Genomic DNA, 14,388 nt, shown 5'->3' on the forward strand with positions numbered 1-14,388 from the left:
TTGAGTCGTCTAGGCCACATCCTCCCTTTCTACTTGATCCCATTCAAACCCTCACTCCTATTACTCTCCTTAAACCCACATCCTATTGTTTACAGCCTCCTCGCCCTAAAAACCACCTTCGGCCCCCTCAAACTATCCAAATGCCTCACCAGCTTCAGCTCGGCCGCCTTGCTCTTCAGCACCTGCATCTGCTTCTTCCCTACCCCCCCCTCCCCCTCCCCCTTCCCATTTCCATTCCCATTCCCATTCCCATTCACCCCCCCTGTTTTCACCCCCCTAACCATCTCCTCCAACCGTCCCTCCAACCCCTCCGCCGTCTTGGCCAACACCTCATGCATACTCGCCAACACCCTCTCCGCCGCCCTCGCCAAAGGCAACTCCAACGCACCAACCCCATCCTCACTCAACCAGCTTCTTCTAGTATCTAACCCCGGCTCCGTCGATGTAGAAGCGTCACAAACCGCCTCCCTCATCCTCACAACCATCAACGCGGCAAACATGTCCCCCGTCCCGGAGAAGTAGCAATCAATCGCTGGAAAGGAGATCTTGAACGCTCTGGGCTGTTTTGTACTCGTCATTGACGACCCGACAACGCTGAGGGTTTTTTTGTTGCCTAGGGTGTCGGGGTCTGTGTCGTCGGGAAGTGAGAGCGAGGTTATGACGATGTGTGGGACGCCGTAGCGGGAGTGGAGGACCTCAATCGCCTTGCCCAAGCTGAGCATATCCGTGATTTTCACCTCTGATAGCAGCCTGGTGTATTGTTAGCAGCCCCTTCATTCCTACCATCCCAATCCACAACCACCTCGTGCCCCCTAAAAAAAAGAAAAAAAAAAAAAAAGAACCAAAAAGGGAAAACTCACTCAGCCTCAAACTGATTAGGCAAACACAAATCCGCCTTTCCCGCCAAGCCCCGGTACACAGGGACAACATCACCTCCGACATACAGATTCCCATTATCCCCCATCACCGGGTCCAGCACCCAAAAGAACCTCCCCTCCGCTCTGGACTTGAGTTCCTCCGCAATCCTCCCCACAGCCCCCAGCGCCTCCGCCCCAGGTACATACCCCGAGAGCATCATATCAAAGTCATCCAAAAACGACTGCTTAAGCCCCGACCACAGATCGAGGATATGCTCAGGTGTCGAGCGGGTGCCCGTCCACTGCCCGTAGCCGGTGTGGTTGGAAAAGTCGACCGTGTTCAGGGCCGCGACGTCGCAGCCGAGGGATTGCATGGTGAAGGTTGCTATTTTGTTGCCGACGTATCTTTCGTTCTTGGGTGTCAGCAGGGGGCCATGCGGTGGGTGAACAGGGAGAGATGGGTGTTGGTTGAGTAGTGAGTCAAGAACTCATATCTTACAACCAAACCCAAACGAAGTGGTGAAGATATATCATGGTGGCAGCGGTAGTGAGAGTGAGGGCAGAGAGGTAAAGACTCACCCAGAAACGACCTTTCAAAACCATTAGCCTAACCACTCTCTCTAATATATACCACAAAAAGAAAAAAAAAGAAAAGAAAAAAAGATCAACACCGTACATGGCTCGCAATAGCCAACACCCTCGTTTCTGGCACCGGTGGCTCTGCGCTCATCTTGAAAGGAGGTTGTTGGCGATATAATGCGCCTTTCGGATCTATATGCGACAAGCCCTGGTACTGTTTGCGCGGGCACCTCAACGACAAGCACCGGAGCGGGTGACGGGGCAAAGAATCCGGGGCGGCAGCTATATTCAAAAATCGAACGGGTGTACCGGCCGAATATGCAAATAGTAGTTAGTGTGCAGGAATATCAAAAAAAATAAAAAATTTAAAGATGTGACGTCCGTCATGTCATATAAAAAGTAATGTTCTAGAAAGAGCCGGTGACTCGACTTCTAAAACCATCCTAAAATCCATAAGCGATATCGCCCTCCTTCCCCCCCCCAAAAAAAAACACCCCAGCCACGAACGCCCGATCAAAAACGTCAGCCCTTCACCGAAACCCAAGATCCTGGCATCCTCCCAAGCTACTAATAAACCGGGCACATGGCGAAAAAAGGGGTTCTAGAAACAGACTGCGCTGACACAAGCAAGGTGTCGCTAGACTCATGCACATGGTATTTACCCCGCCATCCATGAGGCTGCCCCGCACCCATTCTCCAAAAGTGCTGAGACCGCCACAGCGATGCCAAAAAGATGGGACGAGAGGGATTCTAGACATCAAATACAAGTCTGACCAAAAAAGGAAAAAAAAAAAAAAACCGGTTATGCCAACAATGCAATATGGCACCAAGACAGACTTCATTAACCCCCCATGCACCTGCCCCAAAATCGATACCAAATGGTGGTTGACAACTATTAACATGTTGATACACACTCCCACAAAAAGTACATCTACCACACCAATCTTGCAGGTATCCATGCACAAGGTCAACTCCATCTGATTGTATACGTGACGGTCGTTATCGTTTTAGATTGCGCTTCCTCTCCATCGCGGCCGTTACTCCTCGTCGCCGATCTGTATAACCGTTAGCTTGAACTCTTCCAAGACAGAAATGGGTGGTGAAACATTACCTTTGGCGCAAGGTAGAAGCGGAGATAGCTGCCACCCTCCAGACCATACTCCACCATCAAGGGCACCTCAGCCGACAAGCAAAGCTTGACCTGGTTCGACAACGGCTGCGCCTTGCAAAAGTTGGTGAGATATTTCAGAGAAAAGGTCAGAGCAACCGGCTCGCTCAACTCAATCTCGACCGTCTCGTTGGGCTTGTCAACAGGCGTGTGTTGTCTCAGAGTAATAGACCCGTTGCCGATATCACCAGTCGAAGAAAACTTGACACCGTCCTTGGTCGCCTCGATAGTAACAGACTCCGACATGGCCATGAGATCAGTCGTGATGCGCTTGAACTCGGCTGATGGCATGCTGATGGTGGCGGCATACTCGGTGTCGGGGATGCCCAAGTGCTCCTGGTCAATGTCCATGAGCTTGAGGTCGTACTCGGAGATTCTGTCCTGGGCGGTCGCCTCGAAAACCAAGTTCAGCACGTCGGGGGCGTCCTCGGCCTTGAGGGTCAACGTGTCGTCACGGCCGGCCGCACGCAGCACCTTGGTAAGGGAGGTGAGGTTGACGCCGAGGGCAATGTTGCGGTCGCAGCGGAAGGGAGAGAAGGCTTCGGCCTTGAGCATCATGGAAACGAGGGCGACGTGGCTGTTGTCCATGGCCTGGAGGGCAATGCCGCTGTCATTGCAGTCAAAATTGCAATCCTGGACGAGGTCCTTGATGGCATCGACGGCCTGTTGAGACAAGTTGTTAGTCACCAAGCAGCTCGAAGAATCAATGGCGCCAAAACTCACACTCTTGAAGAGATTCGCCGTTTCCAACCGAGCTTCAAGCATTGCTATTGGGGGATATCGTCAGCTTCTGGTGTCGGTCGAGGGGCTAGGCCGCAAGGTGCCGTGACGACAGCGGTCTGTTTGCAGGGAATTCTTACTGAATGTGGATGGGTGAAGTTAGTGGCAAAGGTAGTGATATAGGTCGAGGGTATCGAGAGCGACCAGAGCTGTGCTGCTGGAAGAAGTCGCGGCGGTCGTCGTGGAAAGATCTTGGGTCGAAATGTTGTTGAGTTCTGAGTGGGAGAAGGCAAAAGAAAGTGGAACGCGACAACGCGCTTTTGGTGGTTGCTCGAAAAGACGCGACCAGGGGTTTGATTGATTCCTTGTTTTGGCCTAGCGCCTTTGGTTGCCTATGCCAGCTGTCAAATGTTGAATCATGGCCCGCCCCCCTATCTCATAGAGCCTCACACCGACATTTTGTTTTGGTTTTGGTTTTCCAATCGCTCAATGGCATATATTGAACTGCTCAATACCATGTTCCAATTATCTAATTACAAAAAACATGTGCTGAATAAACACATGAAGTCCACCAACGTTCCCTCCAGCAATTTTCCCTGCTGCCATCCTATAACGCCTCCCTCGATAGTCCTGTTTCCCAAAAACATTTTGAATAGTGCGAACCATTCCAGCAGAAAATATAAAGATCAAAAAGAAGGGAAAAAATAAATAAGCGAGAAGCGTTTCTATACAAGCCTCCATCTAGTAAAAAAAACACTAGGCGATAATGCGTATGACTGACTGACCCCAAGCCTGAGCTGATCGATGCGAGGGTGAAAAGAGGAAAAAGGTGGAAAGATCGTTTGTGTTGTTTTTATCGTCATAAGAATCATAATGATACGCGCGCTGGGGCGGGCATGGTGGATCGTTTGGGCCGGAGGTTGATGACCATTTCAAGCTCCTTGAGCATGCCTCGACTGGCATCGGCGTCTTGCCTGATGGACTCTCGTCTCTCCCGTTCCTCCTTCATCCTGGCGATGCGCTCTTCTCTGGTGAGCATGCTTCGAGGCCGTGTTGGTGGGAGAGAAACAGCCTCGAACACTTCGGCTTCGTCGTCACCCTTAGCGCTCCCAAAGCTCGAACTGCTCGGTGATTCGCCGGTAAGAGCCTTGAACGCTTCCAAGGCCCCACCTTCCTCGACAGTGGTGAGGCCGCTCAGAGATGTTGCCGGTGATAGCATGGTGCTGATGGAAGAGAGTCGCTTCTCGTTCCGGTCGATACCCGATGCCAGCGCTGCTTTGCCCTCCTCCCAAGCTTGTTGCAGGAGCTTGAGGTCCTGACCAATGGACTCATACTGGGCCATGAGATTTAGACCCAGCTCAGACACGTCTTCGGCCTCGTTGAGTGTTCTCTCAGACTCCTCTCGTAACAACGCGAGCTTGGCTTGAAGTCCACGGATGCCCGTGGACAAAGAGTTGAGTTTTTGAAACTGAGATCGTCGCCTCTCTCGGTTTGGTGATAATGGGAATTTGGACTCTTGAACCGTGGGGAAAGCTATTCCGTGTCAGCGAATTGCAACCAGATTCAAGCCGCGCGATAGGCTTACTCTCTTCCTCGTCGAGGATTTGCCGGACCTTGGACAAACCCTCGTCCGTCGCCTCGGTCAGGGCACGAAGGCTCTCGACAGCCGTTGACCACCGCAAAAAGTCCGTGTTGTCTCCGGTAGCCTCCAAAGCGAGCAACGAGCACAGGAAAATCTTCCGGATGGTATGAAACCTGGCAGCTGCAATTTTCAGTGTCTTGACAGACTCTGGATCGTCAAACTCGCGATCCGAGAAACCCTGCATAGCATCAGAGATATCAAAATCACTGATATCATAGACATCGTGGAACTTTTCGATATCCAACTGTTCTGAAAATCCCTTGATCACTGATGACACTTTGATGTACGTCTTGATCATCTCAGCCAAACGGGCCTTTAGCGTCTTCCGTAGTCTGCTACATCGGCGAGTCTGGCTTCTGTCCTCTAACCGGCTGATAGGGGGCAACGGAGCGCTTCTGAACTTGAGTTAGTTTCGGGACGTGGCAATGGGGCCGGTTCATCTTACAGCCTGTAGCCCCTTGAGACGAGCTCCACCTCCTGGATAAGGGACAGCGCCGCGCTCGAGACACCATCAAAGTCTTGCGACTTGGCCACGAACGCAGACACCTCGGCCAGTGCCTGATTCCTAAGATATCGTATCCACTGCTGGCGGATGTAGAAGTGCGCCACCAGACCGAACCCAACAAGCACCACCGTCGTGAATGCAATCTTCCCCTTTGTCAACTGGACATATCCTCCCATGTACACCCATCGAATCACACACGCTACCACCAGGGCGCCCGTAGCCGTTATTAATATTCCCGTTGACGTTGGAACCACCACGGTCTGCGGAACATCCGACGCATCCCTATTTCGGTTGAAGTAGTTGTAGTTCCCCGTAATCGAGTGCCCAGCTAATAGCTGTGAGGCGACGATGGTGTATCTGAACTGCTCGATAAACTTGAGGTTGTCGGCCCGATCTATTCTCGATGCTACAGCCTTCTGCCAAACGAACAAATCGTTAGCGACGTCACCATGCAGCGCGCTGCGGCAACAGCAAAAGAAAAGAAAAAAAAAGAGGCAAAAGCGGCTTACCGAGTAGGAAAGATGTAGCGACCCCAGCCTGCTCGTCCTGTTCCGCGGGACATCCAGCCGCAGCGGATCCGGAATCTTACTCCGGAAGCGCTTCTTGATGGTCGGACGTCCTACCGGAGCAAAGGACGGGCTCGATGGCGGCGACACATCGTGCTCTGAGACCTCGGGCGTGCTCCAGTCCAGCTGTTTGTCGCCTTGGTCTGTGATGAATAGGGGTATCAGTATTGCCCAGGATGCCATCTTGTTTGTTGTGGCCGGAAGAGTAAAAAGATGGACTGACCGTGCAGATATTCGTCGAGGGGAGAGTGGTCCTGAATAACGGTCTCCATCAAAGCAAAGTGTCGCGATGCCAGTTCCCCATCTGCCCGCCACTGCGCACCCCTAGAGACCCGACCGTTTTGTTTCGCAATCCCTCCCGATATTTGGTGTCGCACAAAGGGGCTCGCAGACGTCACACGATGCGGTCACACGTGAGTGGTTCCAGGTGGTTGTCGTGGGACAAGAAAGGGAGGCCGTCGGGTGGTGGTGGTTGGTGGTGTGGTGTGTACTGTAAAGGAGTGGCGGCGACAAGTCGTTTAGCGCTAGGGGTGGCCGGTTGTGGTTGTGGTGGTGGTGGTGGGCTTTACGAATAGCCGCTGTGCATGTTTCTATCGTGGTCGCGGCCAGTGGCTGGAAGATGTGTGTATATCGGGGACGGGTGACAAGACGGAGACCGGGCGACCTCTTGGGGTGAGTGGGTGATGCTAGAGAGTCAGGGAACAGGTGGACAGGAAGCTAGAGCTGCAATCGAAGGAGTCGATGGCCGAAAATAACAACAAATGCACTGGGAAGGTCGCTAAAGGCTCTCATTAAAAGTCGGGGGTTAGCTGCGAAGCTTCTGGTGGATTGAGCATCCCTGTCACGTAGCCTTCATTTAAGAAGCACAATGCGGAAATAATATCCAGGGTCTGGCTTCCTTTACATCATCTCGGTGCACTCGGCCCGTCATAGGAGCATGTCTTGAATTCTGCAGTCGGTCTATCCTGTCCTCAGTAGCAGCCTATGGCAGCTTCAGATGCAGGTTCAAGATATTCAACTCGAAGCATCATCTTGAAATACCTGCTCACACCCAAGTAGGTTCAGTGAGATAATGCCACAGGGCAGTGCAGCAGGGGAACGGCATCTTTTATTCCCAGCGGACAATTGCCCAATCTCGGCCCTCAAAAAACGGTCATTACCGTACCTACCGTATCGATACGGGACCCGTGCTCCGGGGCCCCACACAAGCTGGCCCCTGGCCCATGTTCATTTCCAACTGGCGGACCCAAACAACCCGTTTGAGCGGGTGGGTCCTCCCAAGAGGCGCTGCATTGAGCCTCAGCGATCGCGATAATCATCACTTCCAGCATCACCCATATCAAAAACAACCACCAGTCAAACTTCCGCCGATTGTCATTCGCCCCGCGCAGAGTAGCATACCCCATCTCACGGAAGTTTCCATTCCCTCTACTCCGTACCAACCACTTGGCTCTGTCCTGCGCCCCAGACCTGTCACCGCACCCAACCGCGGCCGCAACACCAAACCCTCCCCCCAAACCCATAAACCAACCACGATGCCCTCCCAGCAAGAACTCGACTTTCAAATCTCCCCACTAGTTCAAGAATCACTAGTCCACAACACCCGAGTACGTCCCCCCGACCCAACCAAAAACCACGAGCCACTAACTGACCTACCCCCCATAGACCCTCCACAACCTCCAATCCCTCACAGCCTCCCTCTTCGGCGTCGGCGCCGGCATTTTAGGTCTAGAGTCCTACTCCGGCTTCATCTTCTACCTCGTCTTCTCCCTCATCACAACCCTCCTCTTCTACGCTCTGAGAATAGCTCCCACGGCGATATCCTCCCCCTCTTCTTCTTCCTCCACCACCTCAAAAGGAGGCGTCCTGTCCCGGTATTTCAGGAGTCCGCTCGATTTCTGGACAGCGGGGCTCACGAACGGGCTGGCGGGGTTTATTCTGACTTGGACGCTGTTTTATGGGTTGGTGAGGGCATGAGGGTGGGAAGGGGCTTTGGGACTGACGGGATGATGTGTAGATATTGACGGGCCGGGGTATGGAAAAGAAAATACATCAAAGACTCTTGGGTTTTTTTCGACCATGATGGTGGGATTGACAAAGAGGGTGATATCACGCTTCTTTTCATTTACCTATCTATTGGTCAGCCAAACACAAATAACAATCATCAACTAGATAAATGCCCGAATTCATACACACCTATCTATCTAACCTATACTATTCGTTTCGGTATTTAAATCTCTAGGCGACAGACACACCAGCATGTCTACATACCTTGTCTTTTCGTGCTATTATTCAACAACAACAACAACATCATCATCATCAAAAGCCTTCCTTTAAACACGCCAAAAACCTAAAAAAAACAAAAAAAAAGCCCCAGAAGCAAGCAAAAGCAGATACCAAAAAAAACACCATAATTCCAGACACCATCAACCATCGAAAAGAAAAAGCTAAAGAAAAAAAAAGAAAAAAACTAAAAACAAAAAGAGGTATCATATTCACAAAGAGTTACAAAACTCAAAGTCCTCCCCCCTCAAGATAATTCCTCCCAATCCTTTACCCCCTCCCTCCATCCCAATATCCTAACCCTTTCAATCCCTTCATCATCTTCATCACTCATACACCATTTTCTCCCACCCCCTTTACTGCGTCCTATAAAACTTCTTATAAACCAAATGCAACAGCAAGTTCACATTCAGCTTCAAGCAACCCCCTTCAAACAGCTGCATAAACTGATGCGCCTCAAACTGCGCCTGCAACAAGTCCTCAATCGGCACCAGCGCGCTCGCGCCAGGAATCTGGATGTGTCCCCTGCTCCCCTCCAGGCTAAAAACGCCAACCTCGTCGCACGAGATGGTCAGGTTGATCTGCCCCCACTCCCTCTCCGGTATCCCCGCCCACGAGACCAACACCCCCTTGTCGTTGAGCGCGCGGGCGGAATACTTGTACGACCCAAACTTGGGCACCCGGCCGGACCGCTCCAGCTCCCGTTGGTGGTTGTACTGTTTTGTGAAGGGGAGGAGGAAGCGTTTTTTCCTGTTGCGAACAAAGTTAGCTTGTGTGTCAACACCGAGGTATAGAAAGGGGGGAAAACATACCCTTTCTTGTTCTGCAGCGTAGCCATGGCTTGCTCAATGTAGTCGTCGTATGACTTCCTCTGCTGCTCCAAATACCTCGCCTTCTCGTGCAAGTTACTCAACGTCATCCTCACCCCCTCCAGCTCCCTCTGCCTCTGCACCCTCCTCCTGCTCTTCGTCCTGATGTCCAGGGCAATCGCATTCAGAATATCCTGATAGTAATTATGCCTCGATATCCTCCCAATCTGCTCCAGCCTCATCACGTTCTCCAGCGCCATCCTCTTCAGCTCGTAATAGCTCATGCGCGTAACATCAACCATGTTCGCATCCGAGTACGCGCCCTTGGTGTTGCTCCCGTTGGAAAAGTCATCCCTCAGCAGCATCTGCCACTTGTGCTCGTCGTCCTGCGTGATGGGCTTCACCAAGATCTCCATGAGGTTGGTGCCAGTTTGAACGCGAATGATGTACAAGATGCACCTCTTGGTCTCCATAAACAGCGCCTTGACTTCCGCGTCAGGGTCCGCCACATCGTGCAGCTTGGGCGTCAGAAACATTTGAATGTCGGTCGACCCGGCAGCCGTCATCTCGCTCTCGTTGTGCTTGGCGCTTCCCAGATCTTGCATGATCTCCCGAAGCATATCATCCCTGTTCGGGCAGAGATGAATCAGCTCCGACGCGATCAAGTTGTGAATCGCAAAGATATCCGCCATCTTGATGTACAACGTCGGCTTGTTCTTCGCGTAAAGATCGTTATACTCATCAATATCAAACGTCCTCTCCGCATCCGGCACCGCAATCAACGCCTCCGTCAACCCCGTCAACCGCTCAATGCTCTCCGCAATGAACGCATTCAACGGCTGGAGATAGACGTTATCCCCACCAAACTGCCTCCCCGAAGCCATCTGGCTGAGCACCTTGGCTACCTCGCCCAGATTCCTCTTCTGGAGCGGGCTAAGCTGCTTCTCAACCACACCGACATTCTCCGGCGCCGTCAGCGCAGGTTGCAGATAGAACTTCCACAGCCAGTTCATCACCACGTTCAACAACCTGACCGGGTCCTCCCTCTGAAACCTCTGCCTCAACGCCTCGAAGATCTGCTTGCAGACAAACCGCAGCCCATACGGCATCCTCGGCAGCAGATCCTCCAGCGCGAACAAAAACTGATCGCAAATCTCCCTCAAGTCGCGCAGGTGATCAATAAAGACTTGTTTGGTCTCCGGATCCTTGATCGCAAGCTCTCGGGGAATGTCCAAAGGGCGACTGCTCGGCCGACCAGTCCTCAGCTCTTCGTTGTTGATGGCAGACCGGTAAATCTGCATAGGATCGCTCTCCAGATCCAGCTCCGGGTCCTCGATGATATTGTCGCGGATCAAAGGACCAAGCAGATCCCGCAGGTACTTCCTATCCCGCGGCGATCTGGTGTAGTTCTGCAGCAGCTTCGACCAGAAAAAGTTGCCCCTGAGATAATCCTGCAAACTATTGCAAGCATCCACCTCCTCCCCAATCGCCCTCCCAATAAGCTTCAGGAGATAATACTCCTCCCTCCTCTTCTGCGCATACCCAAACAGGCTCATCATCAGCAACTCAATCCTCTTGCACTCCTTCTCCGCCGTCCCCACCTCCCTCAGCCGCTTAAACAGCCTAGCCAGATACTGCGGCTGCGTTTGCAGCGCAAAAAACAGCTGCTGATACGACTCCAGCTTCTTCCTCGACCCCTTGTTCAGTGCCTTCAAATCAAACTGGTTGGCGCTCGACATGGAGCTATTCGCCAGCAGCGTCCCCGTATGGCCGCCATAGTTATGCTGATGCTTGACAACCTCATCCAGCGTGATCTTGTTCTTGACCAGCAGCGCAATCTTGATATCGAGCTGGTCAATGTACTGCTCCAGCATCTCATTCTGGCGAACCTGCTGCACCACCGTCTTGCGCAGCCTTTCAAACTCCACCTCCTCGTTGAAGTCAAAGTCGCTGTCGTTCAACAGGTGGACAAAGTTCTTGACCGCATTGACCGGTGGGTTCTTCCCGCCGGTAAGACTCTTGTAGGCGTCGCCCTGCAGCTTGGCGCGGACCAAGCTCTGGATCTTTACCACTTTTTGCATGTTCTCGTTGAAGAACTTTTTCTTTTCTTCAAACTTGGCCCTGACGATGAACGCCTTTGCCGCAGCCTGGACTTCGGCAACGACGGCTTCGTTCTCATCCAATTCGTCAAGAACCTCAGCAACACTGCCGCGGAGAAGCATAGCCCTGGCAAGACCCTGCAGCGAGGCAATCTCCATCTCGTTCGTCTCGAGCTGGTCGAGAATCTCGCCTTGCTTCTGTCTGCAGAGCATCCCGCGCACCTGAGCCTGAAGCAGAGTAATCGACTCCTCCTGTTCAGCGAGCGCGTCGAGGAGGTCCGCAACGCGATTGCGCTCCAGCATGCCTCTGATCTGGGACTGCAAAGATATGATATTCTCCTCCTCCTCACCCAGGGCCTCAAGCTGTTCCGAGATTTCCCTCCGCACAGCACCAGCCCTAACATGCGCCTGAAGCAAGCCCAGGCTTGGCTCCTGGTCCTTAAGCTCAGCCTCAATCCCCTTCACAGTGCTCCTAGCGACCTTGCCCCGGGTGGCAGCCTGCAGTGTTGTGAAAACCGGCTCAAAACTCTCCAGCGCCTCAAGCTGATCGGCAACACGGCTCCTTTCCAGCGCCGCCCTCGCAGCAGCTTGGATCCCAGTGATAGCCGGCATCGCCTCCTCCAGCGCAATCAGATCCCTCTCCACCTCCCTCCTAAGCAACATGCCCCTAACAGCAGCCTGCAACTTCTCCACCGGCGCTTCGCTCTGCCTCACCTCCCTCTGCTGCACCTCCATCTTCTTCCTTGCCAAAAACCCCCTCACCGTCGCCTGGATATCCCTAACCGGCCCCTCCTCCACATCCAACTGCCCAAGCTGCTCCTGTATCCTCCTCCTCTCCAAAAACCCCCTAAACGTCGCCTGAATATCCCTCACCACACCACCCGCCATATCCAACTCGTCCAACTTCTCCCTCACCTCCCTCCTCGCCCTCACCGCCCTAAAAGCACTCTGCAGCTTCACCACCGCCGGCTCCGCCCTCTTGACCTCCCGTTCCCTCATCTCCCTCCCATTCCTAACCAACCACCCCCTAGCAGCAGCCTGCAGTTGCCTAACCACCCGCTCCCGCTCCAACTTCCACTCCACCACCTCTCTCATCATCCCCCCCCTAACCCTACTCTGCAAATCAACCAACCACTCCTCCTCCTCCCACAACCTCTCCATCATCTCCCCCAACCTCATCCTCGCCACCGCCCCCCTAACCTGCGCCTGCAACTCCCTCACACTCTCCTCCGCCTCCCCCAACTCCCTCTCCACCCTTTCCTCCTCCGTCTCCTCCTCCACCACCTCCTCCACCACCCCAAAATCAGCCCCCATATTCCCAAAACTAGGCATCGCCCCCCCCAGCTTATCCAACCCCCTCTGCATCTTCTCCAGCTCGCTATCCTCAAACTCCAACTGCCCAACCAAATTCCCAATCCTGAACCCCACCACCCCCTTCCGAAACAACAACCAGCTCAGCGCATGGATGCAGTGAATCACCTTGGGAATGTTCTTCTTCTCGTACAGGTCAATCAACTCAAACCTAAACAAGTCCGGCAGCTCAATCTCATCCAGATACCGAAAAAAAATCGCAATATTGTCGCTGTGCCGGTACTGCAGCTTCGGGTTCCGAAAAATCTTGAACCTCCTCTCCGGGTTCAACGCCTCCACCACTTCCGCCAGAGTAACTCCATCCCGCAGGGCTTCCTCCAATTCCACAATCGGCGGGATCGCCCGCTGGATAATATCCTCGATCCACTCTTTTGCTTCGCCAATGTGGCAGAGGTATTCGTACGCCTGCAGAAACTGCCTCTGCTTGTCCATCCAGTTTCTGTTTTCCCAGCCAGACTTGGCCGCGGGCCGGTTTGATTTCAAACGGCGACGACCTCTCAACCCGACAACCTCTTGCGTGGCAGAAGTGATGGTATTGAAATCGTCCGATTTGGCCAGCTTGGACAATGTTCGTAGTTCACTGGTCGAGGATCGCCCCAAACTTTCCAGATCCGGCCTAAGAATCGGTGCTACTGTGTGGGCGCTCAGCAGAGGGGGGGGCATGATGCCGACGTCGCTAGGTCGACGGGGTGCCATGACGGTGTCGGATCGAGTCAGAAGCATCGAAGTAGGACGGACGACCGAGGGCCGGTGGTTGCCATGACCTGGGGGTGTTGGTGGGTTTGCCGCGCCCGGCGAGGTTGCTGGTACGAGGGAGCCGCGGCAGGGTGGTGTTGGAGGTTGTGGTGAGGTTGGCGGGGTTCGTTCGCGAGGTGACGATAGCGACAGGCTGGCCATATCTAACCTGCCGACGTCGACGCTGCGGCCTCGGGAGTGGTGGCTGGGGACGGCATCAACATTCTGACCCCGATCATAGCGACTGTTACCGATGTCTACACTATAACCTCGGTCACGGTGGCTGGGAGCGCGGGGTGGTGGTGTTAATGTCGTCGAAGAAAAAGTACCTGGTGGCACCTGGGGGAGTGGTCGGAGCGATTGACGAGCAGCCGAATAGATATTATCCGGTGTTGGTGTGGTGGGCGTAGAGGAATAACTATGAGAAGAACGAAGACTTGGAACCAAGTGGCTGGCCTCGCTTTGCCCTCTCTTGTGGCCGTATCCCGGGTTCGTGGTCGAGTAAACACTGGACGCGGCGGACATGGCGCTGGGGGCTCGACTTAGATTCAGATCGAAAGAAGCAGAAGACACATGGGAATAGCCCGACGAGGCAGATGAGGATGCAGTCGAGGGCTGGCGGTAAATATCGGAAGAGCGATAGTCGGCTGTGTGCGACTGGCGCAACGGGTGCGGCCTGTGCGACGACGACGACGGCATTGTGTGTGTGCTACTACCGTTGCTGTTGTTGTTTTGGCTCAAATTTCGGGTTGCACGGGATGGCAGTCGTCGACAACATTAGATCGCTGAATAGAACAGCTTCTTCTCCCTTGCTCAGAGTGCCAAGCAATGACGATGGGGGATCCTCTTTGGAGGGGTTGGGGTGAGGGGAGGGTTGGTTATGTGTCGGGTCGGTCGGTGTCTGATGGATGTCGATAATGTCTAGCGCCGAGCGAGCGCAAACACGTCCTGCTCTGCTCTGTCTATCCTTAAACCAACAGTACACGAAGTAAAAGGCAGAAAGAATCCTTCCCAATGCCAACGCCGGCGCACAGCGCAAAAAAAGTTCGAATGA

The 14,388-nt window shown here is 53.4% G+C and overlaps 5 protein-coding genes across 5 annotated transcripts; 1 reads left to right on the top strand and 4 right to left on the bottom strand.

Annotated features, from left to right (window-relative positions):
• Nucleotides 1–89: 89 nt before the first annotated feature.
• Nucleotides 90–1,231, bottom strand: BUD16 (putative pyridoxal kinase; the record flags this gene model as incomplete). The annotated part of the gene is made up of 2 exons (XM_062885514.1): nt 90–750; nt 861–1,231. 2 exons carry the CDS (start codon nt 1,229–1,231, stop codon nt 90–92), a joined length of 1,032 nt encoding a protein of 343 aa, XP_062748487.1.
• Nucleotides 1,232–2,473: 1,242 nt separating this feature from the next.
• POL30 (proliferating cell nuclear antigen) lies at nt 2,474–3,369 on the bottom strand (the record flags this gene model as incomplete). The annotated part of the gene is made up of 3 exons (XM_062885515.1): nt 2,474–2,491; nt 2,548–3,267; nt 3,328–3,369. The coding sequence occupies 3 exons, from the start codon at nt 3,367–3,369 to the stop codon at nt 2,474–2,476; spliced, it is 780 nt and encodes a 259-aa protein (XP_062748488.1).
• Nucleotides 3,370–4,192: 823 nt separating this feature from the next.
• QC762_110940 (uncharacterized protein) lies at nt 4,193–7,062 on the bottom strand (the record flags this gene model as incomplete). The annotated part of the gene is made up of 4 exons (XM_062885516.1): nt 5,981–7,062; nt 5,412–5,887; nt 4,910–5,298; nt 4,193–4,857 (listed from the first exon to the last, which is right to left on the bottom strand). The coding sequence occupies exons 1-4, from the start codon at nt 6,218–6,220 to the stop codon at nt 4,193–4,195; spliced, it is 1,770 nt and encodes a 589-aa protein (XP_062748489.1). The 5' UTR covers nt 6,221–7,062.
• Nucleotides 6,956–8,306, top strand: QC762_110950 (uncharacterized protein). The gene is made up of 2 exons (XM_062885517.1): nt 6,956–7,644; nt 7,703–8,306. The coding sequence occupies exons 1-2, from the start codon at nt 7,261–7,263 to the stop codon at nt 8,012–8,014; spliced, it is 696 nt and encodes a 231-aa protein (XP_062748490.1). The 5' UTR covers nt 6,956–7,260; the 3' UTR covers nt 8,015–8,306.
• On the bottom strand, nt 8,211–14,033 carry IQG1 (iqgap-related protein; the record flags this gene model as incomplete). The annotated part of the gene is made up of 2 exons (XM_062885518.1): nt 8,211–9,070; nt 9,133–14,033. 2 exons carry the CDS (start codon nt 14,031–14,033, stop codon nt 8,677–8,679), a joined length of 5,295 nt encoding a protein of 1,764 aa, XP_062748491.1. The 3' UTR covers nt 8,211–8,676.
• Nucleotides 14,034–14,388: the final 355 nt, after the last annotated feature.

The sequence above is a fragment of the Podospora pseudocomata genome (genome assembly GCF_035222375.1).
Source record: "Podospora pseudocomata strain CBS 415.72m chromosome 1 map unlocalized CBS415.72m_1, whole genome shotgun sequence".
Lineage (NCBI taxonomy): Eukaryota > Fungi > Ascomycota > Sordariomycetes > Sordariales > Podosporaceae > Podospora > Podospora pseudocomata.

Coding starts and splice junctions, on each gene's coding strand:
- QC762_110950 (XM_062885517.1), top strand. CDS start 7,261: ATGTTCATTTCCAACTGGCGGACCCAAACAACCCGTTTGAGCGGGTGG. Junction 7,645..7,702: donor CACTAGTCCACAACACCCGA/GTACGTCCCCCC, acceptor TACCCCCCATAG/ACCCTCCACAACCTCCAATC.